At 36.9% G+C, this 26,105-nt stretch overlaps 1 protein-coding gene across 8 annotated transcripts in view; it reads left to right on the forward strand.

The window, feature by feature from the left end:
* RNASEH2B (ribonuclease H2 subunit B) overlaps nucleotides 1–26,105 on the forward strand; it is a 139,427-nt gene that overhangs the window by 28,138 nt on the left and 85,184 nt on the right. For 4 of the 8 annotated variants that reach the window (XM_012466237.2, XM_064373602.1, XM_064373600.1 and 1 more), the window contains 6 exons: nucleotides 5,874–5,938; nucleotides 7,736–7,841; nucleotides 10,053–10,134; nucleotides 11,512–11,554; nucleotides 16,069–16,149; nucleotides 18,812–19,224. In XM_012466237.2, coding sequence (XP_012321660.2) covers nucleotides 5,874–5,938; nucleotides 7,736–7,841; nucleotides 10,053–10,134; nucleotides 11,512–11,554; nucleotides 16,069–16,149; nucleotides 18,812–18,928 — 494 coding nt within the window. In that variant the 3' untranslated portion in view covers nucleotides 18,929–19,224. Of the gene's footprint in view, nucleotides 1–5,873; nucleotides 5,939–7,735; nucleotides 7,842–10,052; nucleotides 10,135–11,511; nucleotides 11,555–14,288; nucleotides 16,150–18,811; nucleotides 19,225–26,105 lie in introns of those variants that run through there. The other 4 variants (XM_064373603.1, XM_012466240.2, XM_012466238.2 and 1 more) reach the window with 3 other exon arrangements.

Raw genomic sequence — 26,105 nt, forward strand, 5'->3', positions numbered from 1 at the left:
CCCAAATTGTTCTATGGATTCAATGTAATAGCCAGCTTCTTTTTCTTTTTTTTGGTAGATATTGACAAATTGATTCTAGAATTTATGTGACTATGTAAAGCAGCAGACACAGCAGTCTCCAACCTTTTTGGCTGCAGGAAATGGATTTGTGGAAGACAATTTTTCCATGGATGGGGCGAGGAGGGGGATGGTTTCAGGATGAAACGGTTCCACCTCAGATCATCAGGTATTAGATTCTCATAAGGAGCACACAACGTAGATCCCTTGCATGTGCAGTTCACAATAGGGTTCGCACTCCTGTAAGAATCTAATGCTGCTGCTGTCTGACAGGAGGTGAAGCTCAGCCAGTAGTGCTGCTTGTGTGACACTCACCTCCTACTGCATGGCCCAGTTCCTAACAGGCCACAGATCAATACCAGTCCATTGGCTTGGGGGTTGAGGAACCTGATCTAAAGGACCTATTATAGCCAAAACAATTTTGAAAAAGAAGAATAAATTTGGAGAATTTACACAAACTAATTTAAAGACTTAATATAATCAAGAAAATGGGGGAGCCAGGCACAGTGACTCATGCCTGTAATCCTAGCAGTTTGGGAGGCTGACGCAGGAGGATTGCTTGAGGCTGAGAGTTTGAGACCAGCCTGAGCAACCTGGCAAAACCCCATTTCTACAGAAAGTTTAAAAATTAGCCAGCTATATGGTCTACACCTGTAATTCCAACTCTTTGGGAGGCCGAGGAGGGAATATCACTTGAGCCCAAGGAGGTCAAGGTTACAGTGAACTATGATCACAACATTGTACTCCAACTTGGGTCATGGAGTGAGACCCTGTCCCTAACTTTAAAAAAATAAAAAATAAATAAATATGGTATTAGTATAAGGATAAATGTATAGATAAATGGAATAGAATAGAGAATCTAGAAATAAACCCACACTTATATGGTCGATTGATTTTTATTTTTCCAAAGGTGTGAAGATAATTCAATGGGAAAAAGGATAGTCTTTTCAACAAATGTTGATGGAAGAATTTGATAATACATATGAATGATAACATTGATCCTCACCTCGTACAGAAAAATTAATTCAAAATGGATCACTATGTTAAATTCAAAAATGAAAATTATTGAGCTTCTAGAAGAAAGCATAGGAAAAAAATCCTTGTTACCTTGGGGAATAGGCAAAAATTTCTTAGGACACAAAACCCACTAACTGTAAAAAAATTATAAATTGCATTTTATCAAAAGTATTATCTTTTGTTATTAAAAACATCATTAAGAAAAAAAGGAGATTGTGAGCTGTGGGACAGTTGGAACTTAACCTACCTGGCTGGCCAAGGCTTAAAATGATATAGCTGCTTGGCAATTTCTTACAACTCGGGAGTTATACTGTTCCCCATACAATGGAAGGAACTACCGCTAGCTGCAACAAAATGGATAAATCTCACAGAAATAAGGTTGAGCAAAAGAAGTAGGACACAAAAAGTATATATTGTGTCATTTCATTTCTATGGTATTCCAGAATAAAGCAAGAATTACCCTATAATTATAGATGAGTGGTGACCTGCATTCTGGGCAGCCATTCGAGAATTGACTACGGAAGGGCTCCAGGGAACTTTGGGGGATGATGCTTACATCACTGCATACATTTCTCCAAACTCCTGGAATTATACATTTAAAACAGGTGTGTCCATTGTGTGAACATGAACATTGTGTGACCACATAAATAAAATTCATTTAAAAAAAAAGTATTTACCGATTCAGCACTAGAAGCTAAGCCTCCTGATTTCTAACACAGTATTTCCCCCAAAATAATATTGGCTCCTTTTCTCTCCGCACTTCCTACTTCCCATGGGATGGAGGACCTATAATGGCCAAAACAATTTTGCTCACGGAGGCAAGGCCGGCGTGAGTGCTGGCTCTGAGGTTTAGGCCTCAATATGGGAGAGTGATATGGGAGGAAGATGAACCACAGGCTGTTAGACACATGGAGCCTCAGTTCAGGGCTTTGGGGTTCCCGGTTATTTTGTTTAGTCTTGCTGAGCTAGAAAGAGATCACACCAGATGAAAGGGTACAGTTGGCTTTGGAGGAGGGTGAAGCAGAGTGGAAAAGAATCAAATAAATCATTAGAGACATAAAACAAATAGAAAGCAATTTTATATATGCCATGGAGGAGAGGTTTTTCCCACAAAGAACAGGGTGTTGGGAGGTGGTGAGGAAAGTGTAGACCTAATGATCTCAAGGGAATATCCGATCCACATCTTTGAAGTCAGCAGGGGTGGGAGTTGGGTGCTCTTGATTACTTCCTCAGTGACTTGGGGCAGTTTACTTCATGTCACTCAGACCCAGTCTTCTAAGATGGGGACAAATCATGGTTTTTTAGTTGATTCTGAGATTCATTCTGACCATTCAATGAGAAAATGTATATAATGTACCTAACACAGACCTGAATAAACATGTTTCTTATGTTTTATTAACAAATCATCCTTTTCATCGTGTTATCTTAGCTAATATTATGTATTTGCTAAGCGACAGGTATCGTGCTATAGGATTTGTGTGGATTATCACATTTCATACTCAGAACAGCCCGGTGAGAAAAAGCCTCTCTTTACACTTGGGGAAACAGGCTTTGAGAGCGAGGTGGCTTCCCAAAGGGACAGCATGTGCTGGGGTATGCAGGAGCCCTGGTAGTGTGGCTCAGTCTATGCTTTCTGCCCCTTAGAGAACATTTCCCAGAGGTAGAAGAAAAGCCTCCCCGTGGGGCTTAGAGAGTGGGACACAAGGAAAACAGCAGCAGATGGTAGACATTCTTTCAGAAAATTTGGAGGTAGAGGCAAGAAAGAAGTGAGATGCCAGGTCAGGGTGGGATTTTCAGGAGAACCTTGAGCAGTGAGGTTTTTTTGGAATTTTTTTGCCTTGGTCAACGAACATGGCTTCTAAAAGCCATTCAACAGCATATATTTATTTAATAATTTCTGTATGCTCTTGAAATTCCCCTGATTTGTACATAGGGGTGGGACATAGTCTCCAAAGAAATTGAGTCCAGTCTCATTGGCTTTGGTTTACAGTAGGCTGTTTGCCCAGGTAGTCCTGCCTCCAAAATAGTGGACATTGCACCTTGGAATTCTCACACTCCTGACAATGCTATTTGCACCTCTCCCTCTTTTCTGTTACTGTAGTGACATGTCCTGAGGAGATGGCTGCAGATATCCAGCCCTCAATCCATCCTGTCTCATCTTACCCACAGCATTGACAACCATAGACTGAAACAGTGAGGAAATTCACAGGAACTAAGGCCAGGGACCTCCCAACCCCTCTCTCATACGATTTAACAGACTGCAGAAAATGACCCCTGAATGGGCAGTTTCCATTTCCCATCACAAGGTGGAAGGGAGAAAGAGCTTCATTCTATATAACTCACAGGTGGTGAATTTGCATCAGGTCCGAGGGTTACTAGTGGTCATAAAGATAAATCTTGCATGGACAGAGGAGGCTGGAGTGGCAGTGCTGCCCTTGCTAGTTGCACGGAAAGAAGAAATCCCATGAATGAAAAGGGTTTCAGAGGAAAGCATGGTTTAATGACATGGTATATAAGGCTGGGTGGATTGTGAGGAGAGTAAGTGTAATTTATATATAAAAGGTGAAACTTTTATCCCCATAAAGGGCCAGGTTGAGCCTACCTTAAATCTAAGTCTTCTGAAGTAGCTATGATTATGTTGGTAATATGTAAAGAGATATGCCTTTTTTTTTAATGCTCTCCTAATTCCACCAGGCCAGTACTAAGTAGTTAACAGGAGTTTTTTCCTGAATATATGTAGTGAACTTCATAGGTATCTGCCTTTAGTTTCAATTTTCTTTATTGGGATTTTCTTTTGATTTTAGGAAAAAAAGTGTTTCATTGAAAACATTGAGGTGAGCTTAAAATTATTCACAACAGTTAAGACCGCTTAGTATGCTACTGTGAACACAAAATATCTGAGACAGGTCTCTGTCAATTTAGAAAGTTTATTTTGCCAAGGTTAAGGACACACCCATGACACATCCTCAGGAAGTCCCGAGACATGTGCCCAAGGTGGTTGGGGATACAGTTTGCTTTTATACATTTTAGGGAGACATGAGACATCAATCAATATGTGTAAGATGTACCTTGGTTTAGAAGGCAGAATAACTCAAAGTGGGGACTTCCACATTAGAAGTAGATAAGAGACAAAAGCTTGCATTCTTTTTTTTTTTTTTTTTTTTTTTTTTTGAGACGGAGTTTCGCTCTTGTTACCCAGGCTGGAGTGCAATGGCACGATCTCGGCTTACCGCAACCTCCGCCTCCTGGGTTCAGGCAATTCTTCCTGCCTCAGCCTCCTGAGTAGCTGGGATTACAGGCACGCGCCACCATGCCCAGCTAATTTTTTGTATTTTAGTAGAGACGGGGTTTCACCATGTTGACCAGGATGGTCTCGATCTCTTGACCTCGTGATCCACCCGCCTCGGCCTCCCAAAGTGCTGGGATTACAGGCCTGAGCCACTGCGCCCGGCCCAAAAGCTTGCATTCTTTTGAGTCCTTGATCAGTCTTCCATTGAATACACAATTTAGTCTGGCTCAGTGAATCTGCATTTTTACATAAACAGTAGGAGAGAGGAAGCAATCTGATATGCTTTTGTCTCTCAGGTGAGCCTCAGAGGGTTGACCTAATAGAATGGGAGGCAGGTTTGCCCTAAGCAGTTCCCAGCTTGATGTTTCCCTTTAGCTTAGTGATTTTGGGGTCCCAATGAAGCAGGACATTTTTCCTGACCCATTTGCAGGCAGGAATTGGAGTGCACAGACACTAGAACTAGCCAGCTGCTTCAGTGCCAGCAGGGGCAAACTCCACTCACTTGGTCCCACTGCATTCCACCCCTCACAGAATAGATGAGTGAGTGCAGGAGCTGGGGCGAGGGCTTCTGGGTGCCAGCAGGAGCAAAACTCAGTGTGGCCCTATGGCAGTGTCTAGGGGAGTGCCCATGACTCCTGAAGCCCCAGAAAGAGTGTTATAGTCCGTGCTCTTTTAGATTTGCCATTGGCGAACCCCTTAAGTGTTAATAGCTCAGTAGAGGGTCAGTGTGACAGCCTTTTGCACCTGCACCTGAGTTCTTGTCCAGTGTCCAGGAGTAATGAGGTCATACAAACAAATTGAAGGGTGGTGAATGTGGAGGATTTTATTGCCAATGATAGTGGCTGTCAGCAGGAAGGGGAGCTGGTAAGGGGATGGAGCAGAAAGATGATCTTCCCCCATCCCTGGCCGGACTCCTCTCTGAAGCAACACCGTCAAGCTGTCCCTCTGAAGTCCAGCTAGAGTCTCCAGTGTCCCACTGCTTCTCCTCTTCTCTCTCTCACTGGCAGAGCCTAGGGTTGTTATGGGCTCAGGAAAAGGGGGCAGGGTGTGCCACGGGTGGTTTTGGAAAAGGCATCATTCGAGTGGGAAAACAGGAATCCATGTTCTCACTTTGGGCTGTGGTTCCAGGCTTGAGGGTGGGACCATTGCTGGGGACCAGCCCTCTTCTGTCCAGAATTTCCCTGCCTCCTCTCCCTATCACCAAGATTTGTTTTCCTTTCACACTTGTTTGCTGAGTTTTAAAAATTACCTTTTCTACAGAGTTGTTTGTATAATTTGAAGGTTTTCTTAAATTCTTACTCATTTAATGGTTGATGACTCCAGAGGTAGCCAAACTACTACTAACATTTAAAAAAATGTTTCAAGTATGTTCTCAGATTTATAAATTAAGTTTTTCAAGAATATAAACTTATGAAATATTTTTTAAATTGTTAACTTGTATATGATAAAACTTATGAGTTTTTTTATATCATTGTGCTGAGTCTTTTTTTTTTCTTTTAATGTAATCCAGAAATAGACAACAAGAAATATTACAAGTACAGCAAAGAGAAGACATTAAAGTGGCTGGAAAAAAAGGTATAGTTCCTCTCTAGTGCCTTGGGGTAAAATAAAAAATTCAGTTCTCTAAGAAATTTTCACAGAAGGCAGTAAATCTGAATCCAGAGACCATCCCCTATATTCAGTAAAAAGAGGAAAACTGTATAGAGATACCAAGTATTAGAGGAAGGCTTTGACTTTTTAATCCTCCCTAACTTGTGTATCTCGGGAGTTAACTTTATGTTTTCTTGTGACCTGCATTCTCATTTCTCCCTGATCCTACTACAGAATGAAATAATTTGTTGCTATTTGTTGGTGTAGATTTGAGTCTTCCAACTAAGACGATACCAGGCCTGGCACTTGTTGGCTGCTGTCAGTCCTGCAGGTGTCTCCAAGAGTGATGTTGCTCACACACAACCAGGCAAAGGGACCCAGGGACACAACCAGGCAAAGGGACCCAGGGACACAGCCAGGCAAAGGTGTTCAGATTTAGAGGAAGTACGTCCCACTCTCAGGGTCTGGAGGCTGAAGAGGGTCATCTTATAGGCAAACCCTGTATCTTAGTGATTCTAAGAATCTTGATCTAATGGAAGGACTGGGGCAGTGAGCTTCAAATCAATTTAGTAGGTCACAACTAGTATTTCTTGGAATGGAACAGATTGGGATGGGATGGGATGGGATGGGATGGGATGGGATGGGATGGGATGGGATGGATGGGATGTATTAAAATATAGCAGAGTAAGGGCAAGTATTAAGTATGGCTCTATGAAACATTTATATATGTGTTTAAGTATTGGATTTCTATATATTTCTTACTATGGGTTGGGATTAAAAAAAAAAAAACTTTGAAAGCCACTGGTCTAAGGATAATATGAACTTTGACATTGATTAAGAATCTCACTAAACCAGATAGAATAATGATAAAGTTTTTACAATATCAGTGGATACCAATAGTTAAAGTACTGTTTCCTAAGATTCTCTTCCATCTTTTATGTGAAAATTGTGTTTGTCCACATATTCTTACTTATAAGTGGGAGTTAATGAGAACACATGGACACAGGGAGGGAAACATCACACACTGGGGCCTGTCAAGAGCTGGGGGCAAGCAGAGGGAGAGCATTAGGACAAATATCTAATGCATGCAGAGCTTAAAACCTAGATGACCGGTTGGGGGTGCAGCAAACCACCATGGCACATGTATACGCATATAACAAACCTGCACATTGTGCACGTGTATCCCAGAACTTGAAGTGTAATAAATTTAAAAATAATAATAAAATAAAAAATAATAAATAAATCGTGTTTGTTTGTCATATCAAGTTACCAGGCTCATTGGAAGCCTGAAGAGCTGGAAATGAGCCCAGAAGAATAATCAGGCTCCTAATTCGCAAAGTAGTGGCAAGATTTAAGAGTGCCATGTTTGATTTCATTTGCAGTATAGTAGTATTCCTATGGAGCAGAATCCTTGATGTGTATGTACTTTTGCCCTTAGCAAAGGAAAATGGCATGAATAGCAAAGAGGAGTTTATACTTATTGATTATATTTCCTAGGAAGTGGGAAATTTATATTATTCTATTTAGAAAATTGTTACATATAAATTTTGTGTTAGGTTCTATTCTAAGGGCTTTACATATATTAACTCATTTAATCCTCACAGTAGTCCTATGAGGTCAGTGCTATTTTTGTTACCATTTCACAGATAGAGCCACAGAAAGGTTAAGTAACTAGCCATGCTGCAGAGCCAAGCCCAACAGCCTGATTCCAGAATGAGAGCTCTCAGATTTTTAAAGTTAAGTTGAAAATACCCTGCTTTCCCCCTCTTGGTTGCTTCATAGGTTAATCAAACTATGACAGCATTAAAAACCAACAGTGTAAATGTCAGTACCCGGGTACAGTCAACTGCATTTTTCTCTGGTGACCAAGTTTCCACTGACAAGGAAGGTAAGTAAAACATTTCATCAGAAATGATTTTTGTCTGGAGTAAGTTGCTTATGTGTAAATGCTTATCTTAGAATTTAAAAATCTTAATATCACAGAAGCCTCATATTCTTGCCAATGCCTCATATACATTGTGGCAGGTGTGCATCTTATTTCAGAAGCAAAGAATATTTCTACCATAGGTTACTTCTGTCATTAATTGATACTTAAGTTATTTATTCAGCAAATATTTCTTTTACACTGATAGTAACCCTGGCTATCATTTATTGAAGGTGTATTGTGTGCCAGTCCCTTTGCTAAGTTGCCACTATACAAACATGATCTCATCCGACCCTCCCACTAAATTTCATTATGAGCATCTTGAGGCCCTGTCCAAAGACTCACAACTAGTAAATGGCAAAGCTGAGCTACTTACAGAGCTTGTCTCTCAAGCCCACGCTCGTAACCTTTTTGTGATACTGTTCCTGTGACACAGTTGTACTGTTCCAGTGGGCTGCATCTGTTTGCATTTTATTCTCAAGATGCATGTTTCTTGATACAGGGATGAATATATTTTGATTTTAAATGAAAATTGATTTACTTGGCAATTTTTCTTTTAGGTTATTCTTTTATAATCTTTTAAAGATATTTTTCTTTTCCAAGTAGAGTCCTCTTATTTTTATATGTACAGTTGAATAAGAACAGCTATATAATGCAGTTAACATTTTCAAATGGTGAGACAGAAATTATTCTGACCTTAAACTCCAATTCATTGTTCCCTTGTTCAGGGTATGCAGCTCTGAAACATATGGCTTTAGTCATTAAATAAATAAAAACTAAAAATAGTGGCCTGTTTGTGATTGATAGTAATAATTCAGGCAATCTGATTTGCAGGAATCTACCTTGCATATATAAGTAGTTGGCTACTGCCTTTCTGGGAGCGTTGGACAGCACCTTTACCATACTGAGTTACCAGCTGTCAGTGTCTTTAATTGGCTTTAACCATAGAAGATGAGGGATTGAGAGAGATGATGAATGGATAGATGCCTGCAGATTCTGAGCTTGGCTGTATTGACATTTAGTGTCCCAGCCATAAAGTAAGCTTTACATATTTTACATTATTGGTTTGGTACCAGAAGCAGCAAATGAATACATGTTGACTTTCTTAAAATAGTTTTCTTTGTCTAGTCATGACTCATTGGATGATGACTATCCCAGAACCATGAGCAATTTTAAGAAGGGTCAAATGATAACTTTCAGTTCTACTTTGACAATGAAAATCTCTTACTGAAGACTTTTTGACATCAGGTGGTCACCAGACGGCAGTCATTTTTTATGTAACACTGAGGCAAATTGTTACCTTGACTTGAAGACAGAGGAGAATGGAAAAAAAGGAAGTGAATGAATATCCCAGCAGCAAACCTGGGGTCTGCTTTTGGTTGTTTATATCCCCACATGGTTATCCCATCTTATGATTAAGTTTGATGATCTGCTTGTATTCTCTGTAAAATGCCGAATTCAGGAACAGAGTTCTGAACAGATTTTGTTGTCCTCTTAGGTCACTGTATTTCTAATTGCTGCCAGAGATGCATTTTAGTACTGAGAATACAGATGCTTTAGAATTAGTTAAGTTTTTTTTTTTCCCAAGTGTTTTATTAGTTTAGGAATGTGTGTATGTGTGTATATGTATATATATAGAAAGAGAGAGAACTGCATATATATAGTTCAGGGTTTTTATAAAGCAAATACCTAGTAGTAAAGACATATGATATTATATTTCTCTTAAATGAGTACACTCATTACTGTTGAATAATTAGATTTATTCTTTATTAAAGCAGGCCTAGAAAAGATTACTCTTTTAAAAAAGACATGACTATTTCATATTGTTACAGCTGATTTTTAAACTTTATTTGTATTCATTGGTTTCAACTAAGAAAGCACCCTGAATTTTTTGTTTTTACTGTCATTTAATGAGTATCTACTGTATTATACTTGTATTATCTTACCATATCTTTGGTATCATCCCTTGTCATATCCAGCATATCTTCCCACTAGTCTGACAAATAGATATTACTATCCCCATTTTACAAATGAGAAAACTGAGGCTAGAGCTTAAGTGCATTCCCTTTATCCAGAAAGGGTCAGAATTTGAACCCAGGTCAATTTGACTTTGAAACCACCATCATTACTACTTTTTTTTTTTTTAACTTTCACTCCTTCTTCTGTTTCTTACAGAGGATTACATTCGTTACGCCCATGGTCTGATATCTGATTACATCCCTAAAGAATTAAGTGATGACTTATCTAAATACTTAAAGTAAGTATTCATTATCTTCAGTCATGATGAAGTACCATTTTGTTTCTTGGTTTCCCCAGCAGTGGGGTTTCCTTATGGCTTATCATATCACTGTTTCTGATGCAAGATTATTCTTGAGCTATGTCAAATACTTTGTGATTTGGAGGTGATTTTTAATGGATGATTGGAAGAACTGATTTGGTGGATACAGGTTGCCGGAACTAGTGAATGTCAGAGTTGGAATTATAGCTTAGTCTGATTTTAGAGGATACACTATGTTAAAATTTTATCCTCAATTAACTAATTTGGTTCTTTGTGATCATTTTAAGAGGAAGAAAGGAGGGATGGAAAGATTAGATGGAATATAAATTTTTTTTTTAATTTACAAAATGTTTTGTATCTTTTTCACTATTATCACTAGATGTTCACTTAAGTGACTTTATTATGCCCAAAACTTGGAAGTCAAAGTAATATGCAACACAATCTGTGTCTTTGAAGAGCAGAATAAGGGTTTTAAGAATGATTTAATGTATGTTCTTTTGTTCATACAGAGCTTATACATTTAGACTTTAAGTTGAAAAGAAAGTGTTTATTTTCTAGATTTTTGCAAAATTGTTACTTAATTTTGTTGTTAATATTTTATGTGTGTGATGATTTAATAGCTTTTCCTGATCCTTATAAATCCTTTTTATCCTCTGAGTCATGAAGATAAAATGACTTTTTAATAGGTATAGTTGCTGGTTTTAGCAAATTCCAGAGGTCCTACTTTAAAAAACAATGATTGGAAACTGGTTTCTGTAATAGTTAAAGTATGTTGAAAGCTTGCTTCAAATTGATAATCATATCCTTCTGCTTAATATTTCCCTGAATTTCTATGCTGCTTGTCTTGTTAGAGACCTCATGTCTTTGTACTCTGTTATTTGTATAGATTCCTTTCTTTCCACTAACATTTTAAAGTTTTGGTTAAAGAGTTTAGAAGAAAGGTATGCCAATTAAACTGCTTTCTGAAAGTTGAAATTTATATGACTTTTTGTGAACAATTAAAATAATTTTCATCTTTAAATATATGCTAGCATCTTCATTTGTGTAGAAAAAATACTCCAACACCCAAACACAAATTTATAGAGGCTAAAGAAAAGCAACTCTGTTTCAACAGATGGGTTCTAATTTTATTTTTTTGTTCAGACAACTCCAAAGCAAGGGATTATGTAGCAAAATAAAGACTCATTTATTGAGAAAACTTTCATTCTTTACACTGAGGTGATTGAACAGGAAGATATATGGAGGCAAAGCTGTAAGTTGCAAAGTAGGACTTACTAAGTCTTAAGTTAGCCCTGTCTTTCTGTTTGTTTGTCTATGAAAAACCATGACTTTAATTCTTATTTTTAACTTCCTTAGGCTTCCAGAACCTTCAGCCTCATTGCCAAATCCTCCATCAAAGGTAAGAAGCTGTGACTAAAATATCTTTGGGGGACTTAGAAAAATATTAAACTTTTACCACATGAGTTTAGTTTGTTCTAGTATATTTTAAAGCGTACTAAATCCATCTTGCATGGAGTGATGCCATGTGGAATAAAGATTATACTGGGCTCTCCATCGCTATTTTTTATTTTCATAGATTCCACCTGAATGGTAAATAAAGTACCAGGAAAACCCAAGAATAGTTGGTTTTAGCAAGGTACCCCTGTAAAAATATTAAAGGTGTATAGTTAAAATTAAATATCCCTGAATTGAATTAGTTAGATCACAATTAAATTTAGTAATCACTAAACGTACTCTACATATAACTAAAACTCATTTTGCCAAATCTAATTGTCACCGGCACAAAGGTGAACAGATAATGATTTCCATCACACAAAGAATCCTTTGAGCAAGGATGATTACTTTTTTTCTGAATTTGAAATGATTGATGAATTTATGTGTAAGCTTTCTGTTAGTGCAAATCTTTTCCTCATTCATTCTCAGGCTGTTACCCACAGCTCCCCTGTAGCTGGTGTGTTTATCTCCTAGATCCAGAGAATAGAGAAGCCAATCATAAACCACACCTGACTGCCAATTGCAGCGTTCCTTAAGCCCAGGCCAGATCTCAGATGAGTAAACACTGCTCCAAGACAGAGAAATAAACATGCGCACCAGCTTGTCAGTTAGGTCATTTCTTAGCCAGCAAAGTAATGGATGCCTTGAGAATGTAAAATGGACATATTGCGGATGTTAAAAACTTTCCTTTTCCTTTGCATTCATTCCTTGGCCCTCAAGGTGGCCAACATGCTCAGAATTTTTATATCATTCCCTGTGGTGGTGCCAAAAACACTGATTACTTTAATGTTTAGAAAAGGACAGAAAATTGGAAGTACAGCAGTGTTAGTTTGGAGCCATGTTCAGCAGGTTGTCAAAGAAAGTGCATTTTTTACTCTCTTGGAGAATAGCGCTGAGCAAAAGTCAGTTGCTGTGAGATCTCAGAAGGCCTGTTCTAGGCCAGACCCATGCTTCTTTCATTCCAGTAGTTAATCTCTGACAGTAGCTCTAGAGGACCTAGAGAGGCATAGTTATCTTGCTGAAACTAAGAGGGTAGGTTCTCTGAGAGTGTTTTTTATTTTTCTTCATCCAAAAATTATGCAGATTTCCCCCCCCCAAATATCTATCTTCCTTGGTAACTTAGAGATCATTCATGAGTTGATCTAAACCTATTCTTGAAAGCTTTAGCCTTGGGTACATTTTGGAGTAATGTGTTTCATAAGTTTATTCTTCTCTGCTCCTGATTTCTGTTTTCTTATTTTAATTTTCGGAATTTAAGTTGTTTGTGACTTCATCATTTATGATTTAGATCAGGGATCAGCAAACCTTTTCTTCTAAAGCCAGATAATAAATATTTTAGGTTCCATGAAGCAGATGGACTCTGTTGCAACTACTCAACTCTGCTGTTGTATTGTGAAAACAGCCACAGATAATACATAAAAGAACGAGCATGGCTGTGTTCCAGTAAAACTTCATTTATAAAAGCAGGCAGCCAGCTGGATTTGGCCCCTGGGCCATCGTTTGCCAAGCCCTGATTTTGATTTTGGCATCTTGCTCTTTCTAAACTCCAGCCTTGTCTCCTATAGTATTTGAGTTGCTTTTCGAGGTCTTCTACTTTGTGTCTTTCTGGGGTTCTCATGTACACATTACAAATTATACTGGATGATGTACCATCATTTAAACAAGTGTAGCACATATCTTCTGCTAGCTTTCCTGTCTGTATCCAGGATTTGATTGATTTTTACAGTAATATAGTTGATTGTTTCCAGGAAATATATTCCAGTAGCCATTAAGTATCTTTGTATCTATGACGTAATCAATAGTGTGGAGCCTGTCATCCTTAATATGTTTTATATTATTTTCCTTTACTATCATATGTCTGCCTTTGTTGAAGCTCAGCTTCCAACCCTCACCCGCTCCAGTCTTTTCAATTTGTCACTGTCAGCCAGCAGAGCTGAATGCAACCAGTGGGTTTGGAGATGTTCCCTAGTTCCTTCTTGCAAATCATTTGTAAGACCTTTACTTAATATTTTCTGTGGTACTCTGCAGTTTGTTCTCTTTCCAGAACTGTGTTCGTTTAGTCATAACCTTTGTTACTGTCTTTCTGAACCACTCTTCTGCTGAAACAATTTCCCAAATCCATGGCAATTTGGTCTTTCGAATAACAAAAAATTTTAGCAAATGCTACAATCGTCTTTTTTCCCAATATGTTCAACAGTACCCTGGGAATAACATAAAAACTAGTTATATGCAGAGGCTACCACAATCATTTTATTTTTTTAAACACTTATAACTGGTATCTTGTTTGATTGTGAGCTATTAAAACACCTGAACAAGTCATTTCTCCTATTAAACATTTTATGTCCATACAAAAGTACTTTTCATCTTAAGTTCTTGTCATGAATACTTTTTATTTGAATTATCAGTGAAATGCGAACCTCACCAGTCAGTGGCACACACTTGTAGTCTTAGTTACTCAGGAGGCTGAGGCAGAAGTTCTCTTGAGCCCAGGAGTTCACGGCTATAGTATGTGATGGTTGCAACTATGAATAGCCACTGCACTCCAGCCTGGGCAACACAGTGAAACCCTGTCTCTAAAGGAAAAAAGAGAATAATGTATAAGTGTTTATAATGACATCTTCACTGCTCTAATGTTGCAGAAAATAAAGTTATCAGATGAACCTGTGTTAGGAACATTTTGCCACAGAGAAGGAACACTGCATCCTCATAACTTCAAGCTTTTTGTGTTTTGAAAATGTTTTGGCCTTCAGCTTTATTAGCTGTGAGTTCCATTCTCTTAGCTGAAGATACCTTTCTAGTAAAAAATATATATCACCTAAACACCCTTTGCTGTCTTAGTTTAAATAGAAACATGTATTTTTTTCTTTTCTTTTTTTGAGACAGAGTCTCGCTGTGTCATCTAGGCTGGAGTACAGTACCTCAATCTCAGCTCACAGCAGCCTCTGCTTCTCAGATTCAAGCAATTCTCGTGCCTTAGTCTCCTGAGTAGTTGGGACTACAGGTACATGCCACCATGCGCAGCTAATTTTTGTATTTTTATTAGAGATGGGGTTTCACCATGTTGGCCAGGCAGGTCTTGAACTCCTGGTCTCAAGTGATATCCCCTCCTCGGCATTCCAAAGTGCTGGGATTACAGTTGTGAGTCACTGCACCAAGCCAAAACACATATTCTTAACAAAGTTGCAAGTATACATTCACTTGGTGCTGATAGCTGGTTTATTTGTGATGGACTAGTCTTTTTCTTTTGATGATTGATTTACGAGAGGTTGCTGTGTGGCTAAGAGAAGGTTTTCCTACAGTATGTGGCATATTCCCAGGATGAGCCTCTGTTTTTTACAGTAAACAATTTCAAGATATGGTATCCTCTTGGGTTATAGGATAAAACACCATGGGCTTTGGAATCTTTTAGCACCAACTCTACCAGTGCTTTGTTTAGCAAAAGCAGGGGCATGAAGAATGAAGTTAGGAACAAATCTGTTTCCTAGGATAGATCCATGTTGGGCCTGGTCAACCTGGTATCTCCACAAACAGCCTGAAAATTATAAAAACCTGGATTATGATCACCATGCAGTCAGTTCTCATGTTCAACAGCAAGACTTGCTTGCCCTGCTATTGTACCTTTTACATAATAAGCGTGGCGTGATTTCTTCTATATTGTGATCATTAAGACCAAAGTCTAGTCCTTGGCAAGATTCTCACATTGACTGGTGTAAAATGTTCATGTGAAAGAAGAAAATGTTAAGTAAAGGTCTGAGGTAGTTGCATTGGGCCTAGTGGAAAGAATCAAAATTGAAATCTTGACCCAAGTCTTCTACACGGTGACCTTAAGCTATTCATTTAGCCTCTCTGTACTTCCCTCTCTTGCTGGCTGCTTGCTTGTGCAAGTTTGTTCTTGCATGGATAAAGTAAGATAATTGAGTTGAAAACAGGGAAGGACATGAAGCTGTACAAAGATAGTGATAATAGCATAACGTTGTCCCTTCATTCATAAGTGGACAATAAACTGGCCCAGGAGGTAAATGAAATAGGGGTTCTGGCTGGACACCTAGGCCCCTTTGAGACTATTTTCATTTTGACTTCTGTGTCTTGCATTCACCTTCTAATTAGCAATCCCCTCATGCCTACCATACCTGGCACCTACAAAGCCTGTGTTTGCTAGACCAGCTAAGGGGCCACGTACTTACCCAATCATATCCACCATCACCAAGGCTGCTTCTTAGAAGTGATGTGTGGGTGTGGCTTGATTCCCTTGAAGATTGGCAAAATGTAAAGGAGCCTGTAAAAAGTAAGCCCTTTGCTGGGTCTGCTGTTCCATTCGCCTCTGTGGAGGTCTAAATTATACGTGTTGGGTTTTTTTTAATGGATCGATGTTAGTGTCAAGGTGACATTTGACACCACTTCACTGCTCTAATGTTGCAGAAAATAAAGTTATCAGATGAGCCTGTAGAAGCAAAAGAAGATTACACTAAGTTTAATACTAAAGATTTGAAGACTGAAAAGGTATGTGGGTTCAGGTGTAGCGACGGATCGTTCGTACCCATCGGACGATATGCATGAATACATGCGGAACAGTTGCACGCCTCATTGTGATGACAGTTTAGAACAGGAAGAACTATTAACTTGCATTTCTGTGATGTAATAATTAATCCAGAATTGTGTATGACAGTATAAGTGTTAAACAACTAAGACTTTTTATGAGTCAAAGAAAAACAATATACTACTTATTGAGAGTGTGCCTAAATTTTTCTATGTATTCATAGAGTGGTAGGGTGGGAAAGGAGGGAAGAAGCTCTACAGGTAATTTTTTTGCCAACCCTGCTGCCCAGAAGCAGAAATTATGATGATTATAAAAATTATTAATAATTGCACCATTCAGCATTCACCTTGGCAAATGGCATTTTGATAACATCCCTTACTGAGTTTTATACCTGCATTATAAATACGTATGTGGTCTTTGACTTTGACATTATAATACTCAGTTCTGCCCTATTTATTTAGCATTAAATTGTGAAAATGTTCACATATCATTAAATATTCTTTGAAAAATTATTCATGGTTTTATGATATTCAGTCATGGGTGTTAATTTCACCAGATGGAACATATTTGGACATATAGGTTGCTTCTGATTTTTTTATTTTTTGTTTTTATTAAAGTAATAGACATTCTTATTTATAGTCTTCATCTCTAATCATTTCATTAGACACAATTTTGAACTAAGAGTAAGAGCTTTGAGAACATGAACTCTTTCATAATTGAAATTATAAAGTGCTTTTCAAAAATGTAGAAATTTGTACTCCCAAACATGATCTCCAGTGAGTTTTTATCTTGCATTTTTGATGGCATTGAATATTATTTTTATTCTTGAACATTTTTGCCTGTCAATTAGGCTAGAAAGGTTGTTTTTCCAAATGCTTATGGCCTATTTGCATTTTTGCAAATTGTTGGTTCTTGTCCCTTGCCTGTTTTCATGTTGAGATAGTAATGTTTCTCTGTTGCTTTGTATTAGCTCATTCTTTTTTTTTTTTTTTTTTTTTGAGACGGAGTTGTTTCGCTCTTGTTACCCAGGCTGGAGTGCAATGGTGCGATCTCGGCTCACCACAACCTCCGCCTCCTGGGTTCAGGCAATTCTCCTGCCTCAGCCTCCTGAGTAGCTGGGATTACAGGCACGTGCCACCGTGCCCAGCTAATTTTTTGTATTTTTAGTAGAGACGGGGTTTCACCATGTTGACCAGGATGGTCTCGATCTCTTGACTTCCTAATCCACCTGCCTCAGCCTCCCAAAGTGTTGGGATTACAGGTGTAAGCCACCGTGCCCGGCTGTATGAGCTCATTCTAAATTAAGGCTATTAACACTTTTCATGAAAAACAGGCTGCAAACTTGTTTTAACCTTTTCATTTGATTTTTTAACAGTGTTAAATTTTTCTGAGGATTAAGTACAGAAATTGTTTTTCTTTATGATTTTTCCATTGTTTTTATGCTTAGAAAGGCCTTGCCTATCTCAAGATAAGTTAACTTTCACTTTGATTTTGACAATACTGACTCCCCTCAGAGTTTAATGCTTTTTAGAACTGTTATTCTTGAATCAATATGTAATTTATTTGAGCATATGATATTAGGGATAGTTCAATTTAAGGTCTGCCCAAATAGCTAGTTATCTCGATGCTGTGTCAACAGGGATACTGTGAGTTTCTCTGAGAGAAATCTTTGTGCCCTGCCCTTCTATGGGAGTACCACTTATGTATCCACTTGGGCACAACAGAGGATTGGTCCAGGATGTCTTAAATGCACGAAATAAGTCTGAAACAGACTCACTTTGCACCATTCAGTCAAAAAGAAGCCTACTAAATTATAAGTGACAGAATGTGAAAAGCAGAATTGTGGGAATCATATACTGTGCCTCTAAAAAATACTTTGGCAATTACTTTGTCTTACAGTTCCCAGGGAGACAGGTGATTTTTTGTTTTTTGATTCCCATCATTTATGCTTCTTCTAAACAAGTTGTGATACATCTGCATCAAAGTTAAATCAGCTGCTATTTACCTTCTCCAAGTGCTTTTTATAGGACATAGAAGAAAAAAAATTAAGTGACCAGAGAGAGATAGAAAGGGGCAGAGTTATTCGGAGTCAGCTTTTTGGAAAGTATTTCTTTGTTGGAGGAAAAATTAGGCAGTTATCCTGCTGGTCTGGGATGCTTTGCAACACAGGTCATCTTTTGAATATCATGGGGTTGTCCTTGGTTTCCCATGGAGCAAATGAATAAAATCAGATGGTAAATTGGTGTGAATTATTCATCATGTGGTAATACAAGGCTGTAATTCGTACCTCTGACAATTGCAGCCTCTGTCAGTTCCATTGTTTGTGCTGTTGCACTTAATGCACCCTCCAGAATTACCCACCCCCTCCCCAATGTAAACCATTGGTTGGAACATTCTGCTGCTTAGAAGGCGGCAGTTTTATCTTCTGCCTCTTTTAACATACTCTATCTCTTAGGTCTGAATTCTGAATAGAAATCAGAACTTTTCACTTCCTTATGAAGCATGTTAGTGGGGGATGCTTACCTTCTTTAATGAACCTTGAGACATGCAGTCTTCTTTGATTTGCATGTGTGATTAATAAATGTTACATTCATAACAATTTTTCTCTCTTATTTTCATTAACAGAAAAATAGCAAAATGACTGCAGCTCAGAAGGCTTTGGCTAAAGTTGACAAGAGTGGAATGAAAAGTATTGATACCTTTTTTGGTGTAAAGAGTAAAAAAAAAATTGGAAAGATTTGAAACCTTGAAAGTAAAATCTAGCCAAAATATTTTCATGTTACATATTTCAATTTTGTCCTTCCTGACCCTTAATCACTACCTTTGATGGGGGAAAGGAAGAGGCCAATTTTGTATTCTCTTAAACATTTCTTTGCATTTGGTTTTTGTGTTCCTGAATGAGATACGGGAAAGTAATTGTGTAACTTCATGGCTATGGCCTTTTGGAGTCTCATCTGACGTAATGAAAAGTAATCATGTGAAGAGAATTAACATCTAGCATCATGATTTCCTCAATAAACTGACCTGTGACAACCTTAGAGTGTCTGACTATTTTTTAATGCAACTTTGCACCCAGTAGATGTAATAATAATATTTTCAATATACTGAGAGAAACTGGATTACAAAACTGTCAGGTAAATTATTACTTTTAAAAAGGGTTTAGTTTTTGGTAATTTTTTTTCAGTGGTGTTTTTCTGTCTTTATGAGTACATGTTCTTTGTAGAGAATAGAGAAAATAATAAAATAAGAATTTCAGTCTCCCATTTCTTCATTACCCAGAGTTAACATATTTTCTTATAATAATAATTTTTACGAAGGAATTATAGTAACTTTATAACCTTTTTTTTCAACTCTTATTTTAGACTCAGGGTACATATGCAGGTTTGTTACAGAGAGATACTGTGTGATGCTGAGATTTGAGATGTGATTGAACCTGTCACGGAGGTAGTGAGCATAGTACCCAATAGGTAGTTTTTCAAGCCCTGCTCCCCTCCCACTCTCCCTCCTCTAGAAGTCCCCAGTGTCTATTGTTGCTATCTTAATTGGTCCATTTGGACCCAATGTTAAGCTCTTACTTATAAATGAGAACATGCGGTATTTGGTTTTCTGGTTTTTTTGCGTTATTTCCCTCAGGATAATGGCCTCCAGCTGCATCCATGTTGCTGCAAAGGACATGATGTCATTCTCTTTTATGGCTCTGTAGTATTCCATGGTGTATATATACCATGTTTTCTTTATCCATTCCACTGTTGATGGGCTCCTAGGTTGATCGCGTATTTTTGCTATTGTAAGGAGTGCTGTGATGGACATACAGGAGCATGTATCTTTTTGGTAGAATAATTTTCCTTTGTGTGCATAGCCAATAGTGGCCAATAGTGAGTCGATTGGTAGTTCTGTTTTTAGTTCTTTAAGAAATCTCCAAACTGCTTTTCACGGTGCTGTACTAATTTACATTCTCACCAACAGTGTGTTTAAGTATTCCCTTTTCTCTGCAGCCCTGCCAACATCATCTGTTATTTTTTTACTTTTAAATAATAACTGCTCTGACTGGTGGAAGATGGTATACCTCATTGTGGTTTTTATTTGCATTGCTCTGATGATTAGTGATGATGGGCATTTTTTAATATGTTTGTGGTCACATGTGTGTCTTGTTTTGAGAAGTGTCTGTTTCTGTCTTTTGCCTACTTTTTAATGGTATTATTTGTATTTTACTTACTGATTTAAGTTCCATATAGATTCTTGATGTTAGTCCTTTGTGAGATGCATAGTTTCTCTCATTCTGTAGGTTGTCTGTTTACTCTGTTGATAGTTTCTTTTGCTATGCAGAAACTCCTTAGTATAATTAGGCCCCCCCACTTGTCAATTTTTATTTTTGTTGCAATTTCTTTTCGGCACTTAATCATAAATTCTTTGCCAAGGCTGATGTTGATAACGGTATTTCCTAGGTTATCTTCTAGGATTTTTATAGCTTGAGGTCTTACAGTTAAGTCTTTAATTCGTCTTGAGTTAATTTTTTGTATATGGTGATAGGTAGGGGTCCAGTTTTATTCCTCTGCATATGGCTGGTCAGTTCTCCCAGCACCAGTTATTGAACAGGGAATCTTTTCCCCATTGCTTATTTTTGTTGACTTTGTTGAAGATCAGATAGCTATAGGTGTGTGGCTTTATTTCTGGGTTCTCTTTCTCTTCCTTTGGCCTATGTGTCTGTTTTTGTATCAGTGCTATATTGTCTTGATTGCTGTAGCCTTGTGTTATAGTTTACAGTTGGATAATGTGATGATTCTGGCTTTGTTCTTTTTGCTTAGGATTGCTTTGGTTATCCAAGCTCTTTTTTGATTCCATATTAATTTTAGAATAGTTATTTTCTAATTGCGTGAAAAATCACCTTAGTTACCTTTTCATAAACATTATTTTGTGACTATTTTCCCAGACTACTAACTGTGCTTCAAAAATATGCTTTCTTAAATTACAGTATGATTTTTGATTATTTGGATATTTCATTATTTAATAACCTTGATCCTGTTTGGACATTTGGATTACCCACAAATGTTCACTGTTTGAAGAATCAGATTATAAGTAAATATTTGTCCACATCTTTTATTATTTCCTTATAATGGATCTTTGGATGTGGGCTTATTGGATTTTCAAATATATATTTATGGGAATATATTTCATAGAAGAACATATAGACTTTTACACTCTAACAAACAATGGGTGTGAAATCTTAATGCTACCTTGTTACATTGATTGTTATCTTTGGAAATAAGTGGAAAAAAGATATTTTATTGTGGTTTTAGTTTGTATTTCCCTGGTTAGTAATGATTTTGAACATTTTTTCATACTTACTAATCAATTGTCATAGAGAATTGTTTATATTTTTTGTTAAGTTATTAGGGTATCAATATTTTTCTTATTGACTGAAAGTATTCTATAACTTAAGGACATTAATTTTGTCTGCTGTGTTTGTTGTAAATTTCTTTTCTTGGTTTATAGTTTGCCTTTAATTTTGCTTACGATTTTGACATGCAGGTGTTTTTAGTTTTTATTTAGACATATATACATAAACTTTTCCTTTACGTAGATATTCTACTTACAAAGATGTTTCTTTTTACAGGAAACTTAACTAGACACTTTCATTTTCTTCCGATTTTTTAATAGTTATATTTTTGTTTTATATTTAATTACTTAAATCATCTAGAGAATGTATAATTATGTTTAAATATGCTGTGAGGTAAAGCTGTAATTTAATTATTTTCTCACCAGTTTAGTTTTTCATTTACTCTGTAGGATTATTTTGTCAAGTTCTAAGAGTAAGTTCCAATGGCATTTTTATCGAGATTTTGTTAGATGCATAACTTACTTTGGGAAAACAAACATTTTTACAAACTTAAATATTCTTATTTGGGACTATCGTATTTCTTGTTATTAACTCAAGTCCTAAGCATACCTTTCACTAATATTTTGTTCTTCATCTTCAATAGGTTCTAGATACATCTTTGTAGGAGTATGTCTAGATATATTCATTGCCATTAATGAAGTCTGGTTTTTTCCAGCTAGGTCTACCAACTGGTCATTTTGTGGTAAAGATTTACATTTTTATATATTTGTCTTTTAAATAACCAGTTTACTAAACTATTAATGGAAAATTTTTCACTTTATTTATTTTGGGTTTCAGTACATAATAAAGTATATACTTTAGTTTTTAAAAATTGTGTGCAATTCTTTCTAATAGTTATACCTCTTTTATATCTTTTATATTATATTACATGGGCTAGAGTATCCAGAACAATGTTAAAGAGTAATAATAGTCGTCTTTGTCTAATTGGTGATTTTATTGATGTGCTTTACCATTAATTCTGACACTAGTTGTTGCTAATATGATAAAGAATATCCATCCTTTTATACTTAGTTTCCTTAAGGTTTAAATTAGTAATTGGTGTCGGTTGTTATCAGATATCTTTTTGGCATCTGTTGAGGTGTCTATAAAGTTTTTACCACCATCAAACTGTACCTGAGTGTCTGTAATAAACCCTCCCTGGCAGTAGATAAAGTCAATAGCATAGTGGATGGATCCTGTCTGTCTTGGCTTTTGTAAAATATAGTTTTCAATTACTTTCTGTGCTTTTATTAAGGAATTTTGCAGCCATATTCATAAACAATGCTGCTGTTTGGCTTTAGTGTTAGAATTAGGCTAGCTTTCCATTTTTTCCAATGTTCTGGAAGCATTAATTTTGCATTTTGATGTTCTATTCCTGGAAAAATTTTAAGAATATTAGAGGTAAAGCTATCTAGCACAGGAGCTTTTTGTTGTTGTTACAGTTTTCTTTAATCTGCAAGAATTTCTCATCTGCTCTTTGTCGTCTTACTTGACATTTTTGAGGAGTACAGTGTAGATATTTGCTGAAATATTCCTCATTCTAATGTTTGTTTTTGATTAAATTCAAGTCATACTCTTAGGGCACCTACAGAAGTAGTGATATGTCTCAGTACACCATGGCAGGAATCACAGTCTGTCTCAATATCAATGGTGTTGACTTTGATCACCTGATTAAGGTTCTGCCTACAAGTTTTCCCACTGTGAATTATTGATTATTTTTGTAATTAATAAGTAATTTGTGAGTAAGTATTCTGGGACTTTGTAAGTATCCTATTTCTTATCAGATGTTTGCCTACTAGACTTAGGATCTGATGACTATCTTTCATTTCTTTTGTATTTATCAGTTGGCATTCTTCTCTAAGAAAGAACTTTCCTTTTTCTTTGCTTCATTTATGAATTCTTAACTATGGATTTATAGATTTTTATTTTATCCAGTGGACTATATTACATTATTATTATTATTATTAATTTTAATGGTCATATTGTTTCAGAAGAGCTAGTGGGAAACCCTTCAAGCTGACTTCTACATCTTTTGGGTATGTTTCTATCATTCTTTAATATATTCCTACTTCTGCGACTGGATGTTTCAGGCTCTTATAATTTCCCTGTGTAAGCCCTGAATGCATCTTTCTTTCAAGCAACCCTGGTTCCTTTCAGTGAAGAATGGTATTTAGAAACCAAGATCTAGGCAGTAGGTATGCTCATTGCCATTGGTATGTCATTGCTTGGGAGCCAAAGTTAATAAATGTGTGTGTGTGTGTGTGTGTGTGTGTGTGTGTGCGTACACACGTACACACACTATGTATACTACATACTCATATCAACATTTCTAAATCTATCCATGTATCTATCAGTATCCATCTGATAATCTTGAGATAATCCCTACTTGGTCACAGCATGTTCTTTTTGTATATTTTATGGGTTTTTTCCTAATATTTTGTTAAGTATTTTTTGTGTCTCTGTTCATGAGGGATATTGGTCTGTGGTCTTCTTTACTTGTAATGATTTTGTCTGATTTTGATGTCAGAGTAAAACTGGCTTTATAAAATGGGTTGAGAAGTACTCTTATCACCTATTTTCTGAAAGAGTTTGTGTGAGGTTGCCATTGTTGGTTCCTTATATGTTGGACAGAATTCACCAATGAAGTCATTTGGGCCTTGAATTTTCTTTTGGGGAAACTTTTAAATTACTAATTCAATTTCTATAATAGATGAAGAGCTATTCTGATTTTCTTTTTTTTATTCTTGTGCCAGTTTTGGCAATTTATATCTTTCAAGAAATGTATCCATTTCATCTAGGTTGTCAAATTTATTGGCATAAGTTGTTCATCCTATTTTTATTATCCTTTTAAAGTCTGTGGATCTGTAGTGATATTCCCTCTTTCATACCTGATATTGGTCATCTGTGTCTTCTTTTTGTTTCCTCTATTAGTATAGCTAAAGGTTTGGCAATTTCATTGATCCTTTCAAAGAACCATTGTCTTCTGGCTTGCATAATCTCTGATGAGACATCTCTGATATTTCTTATATTTCTTCTCCTTTACATAATGTGTCTCCTCCTCATGGCTTCTTTTAAGATTTTCTTCTTTATTACTACTTTTCAGCAAGCTTATTGTGATGTATTGATGTAGTTTTCTTTTTATTTATCTCATTTGGGAGTCCATTAAGCTTCTTGAACTTTTGAGTTTATAATTTTCATCAAATAGAAAATTTCTGGCCAGTATTTCTTTTATTTATTTATTATTTTTTTAATTGCATTTTAGGTTTTGGGGTACATGTGAAGAACATGCAAGATTGTTGCATAGGTACACACATGGCAGTGTGATTTGCTGCCTTCCTCCCCTTCACCTATATCTGGCATTTCTCCCCATGCTATCCTTTCCCCAACTCCCCACCCCCTGCTGTCCCTCCCCTATTTCCCCCCGACAGAACCCAGTGTGTGATGCTCCGCTCCCTGTGTCCATGTGTTCTCATTGTTCAACACCCTCCTATGAGTGAGAACATGCGGTGTTTGATTTTGTGTTCTTGTGTCAGTTTGCTGAGAATGATGGTTTCCAGGTTCATCCATGTCCCTACAAAGGACATGAATTCATCGTTTTTGATGGCTGCATAATATTCCGTGGTGTATATGTGCCACATTTTCCCTGTCCAGTCTATCATCGATGGGCATTTGGGTTGGTTCCAGATCTTTGCTATTGCAAACTGTGCTGCAGTGAACATTCGTGTGCATGTGTCCTTATAGTAGAACGATTTATAATCCTTGGGATATATACCCAGTAATGGGATTGCTGGGTCAAATGGAATTTCTATTTCTAAGTCCTTGAGGAATTGCCACACTGTCTTCCACAATGGTTGAACTAATTTACACTCCCACCAACAGTGTAACAGTGTTCCTATTTCTCCACATCCTCTCCAGCATCTGTCATCTCCAGATTTTTTAATGATCGCCATTCTAAATGGCGTGAGATGGTATCTCAATGTAGTTTTGATTTGCATTTCTCTAATGACCAGTGATGATGAGCATTTTTTCATATGTTTGTTGGCCTCATGTATGTCTTCTTTTGTAAAGTATCTGTTCATATCCTTCACCCGCTTTTGAATGGGCTTGTTTGTTTTTTTTTGTTTTTTTTTTTTTAAAGAGAAAGAGAGAGAGAATAGGAAGGAGGAAAAAGGAAGAGAAAGAGAGAGAGAAAATGGGGAGGAGGGAGAAGGAAAAGAAAGAGGGAGAGAGAATGGGAGTAGAATGCAATTTAGTAATGGGTATTGAAAACCTCTTGTATACTGATAATTATACTTAATGATGTAGTCAGGAAGGAATAAGGGAAGAAGATAACAAACAAACAGCCAACCAATATTTCATTTAAACCTATGAAATGCTATGCGATTACTGAGGAGTGATTTACTTCCAATTATATAGTCACCTTTGGAATAGGTGTGAGGTGGTAATGTATGTTTTGTGTATTTGAAGTGGAGAGTTCTATAAATGTTTATTAAGTTTACTTGTTCCGGGTCTGAGTTCAAGTTCTGAATATCCTTGTTAATT

Source organism: Aotus nancymaae, unplaced genomic scaffold (assembly GCF_030222135.1).
Source record: "Aotus nancymaae isolate 86718 unplaced genomic scaffold, 86718_ANA_hifiasm-v0.15.2.pri h1tg000009l, whole genome shotgun sequence".
Taxonomy (NCBI): domain Eukaryota; kingdom Metazoa; phylum Chordata; class Mammalia; order Primates; family Aotidae; genus Aotus; species Aotus nancymaae.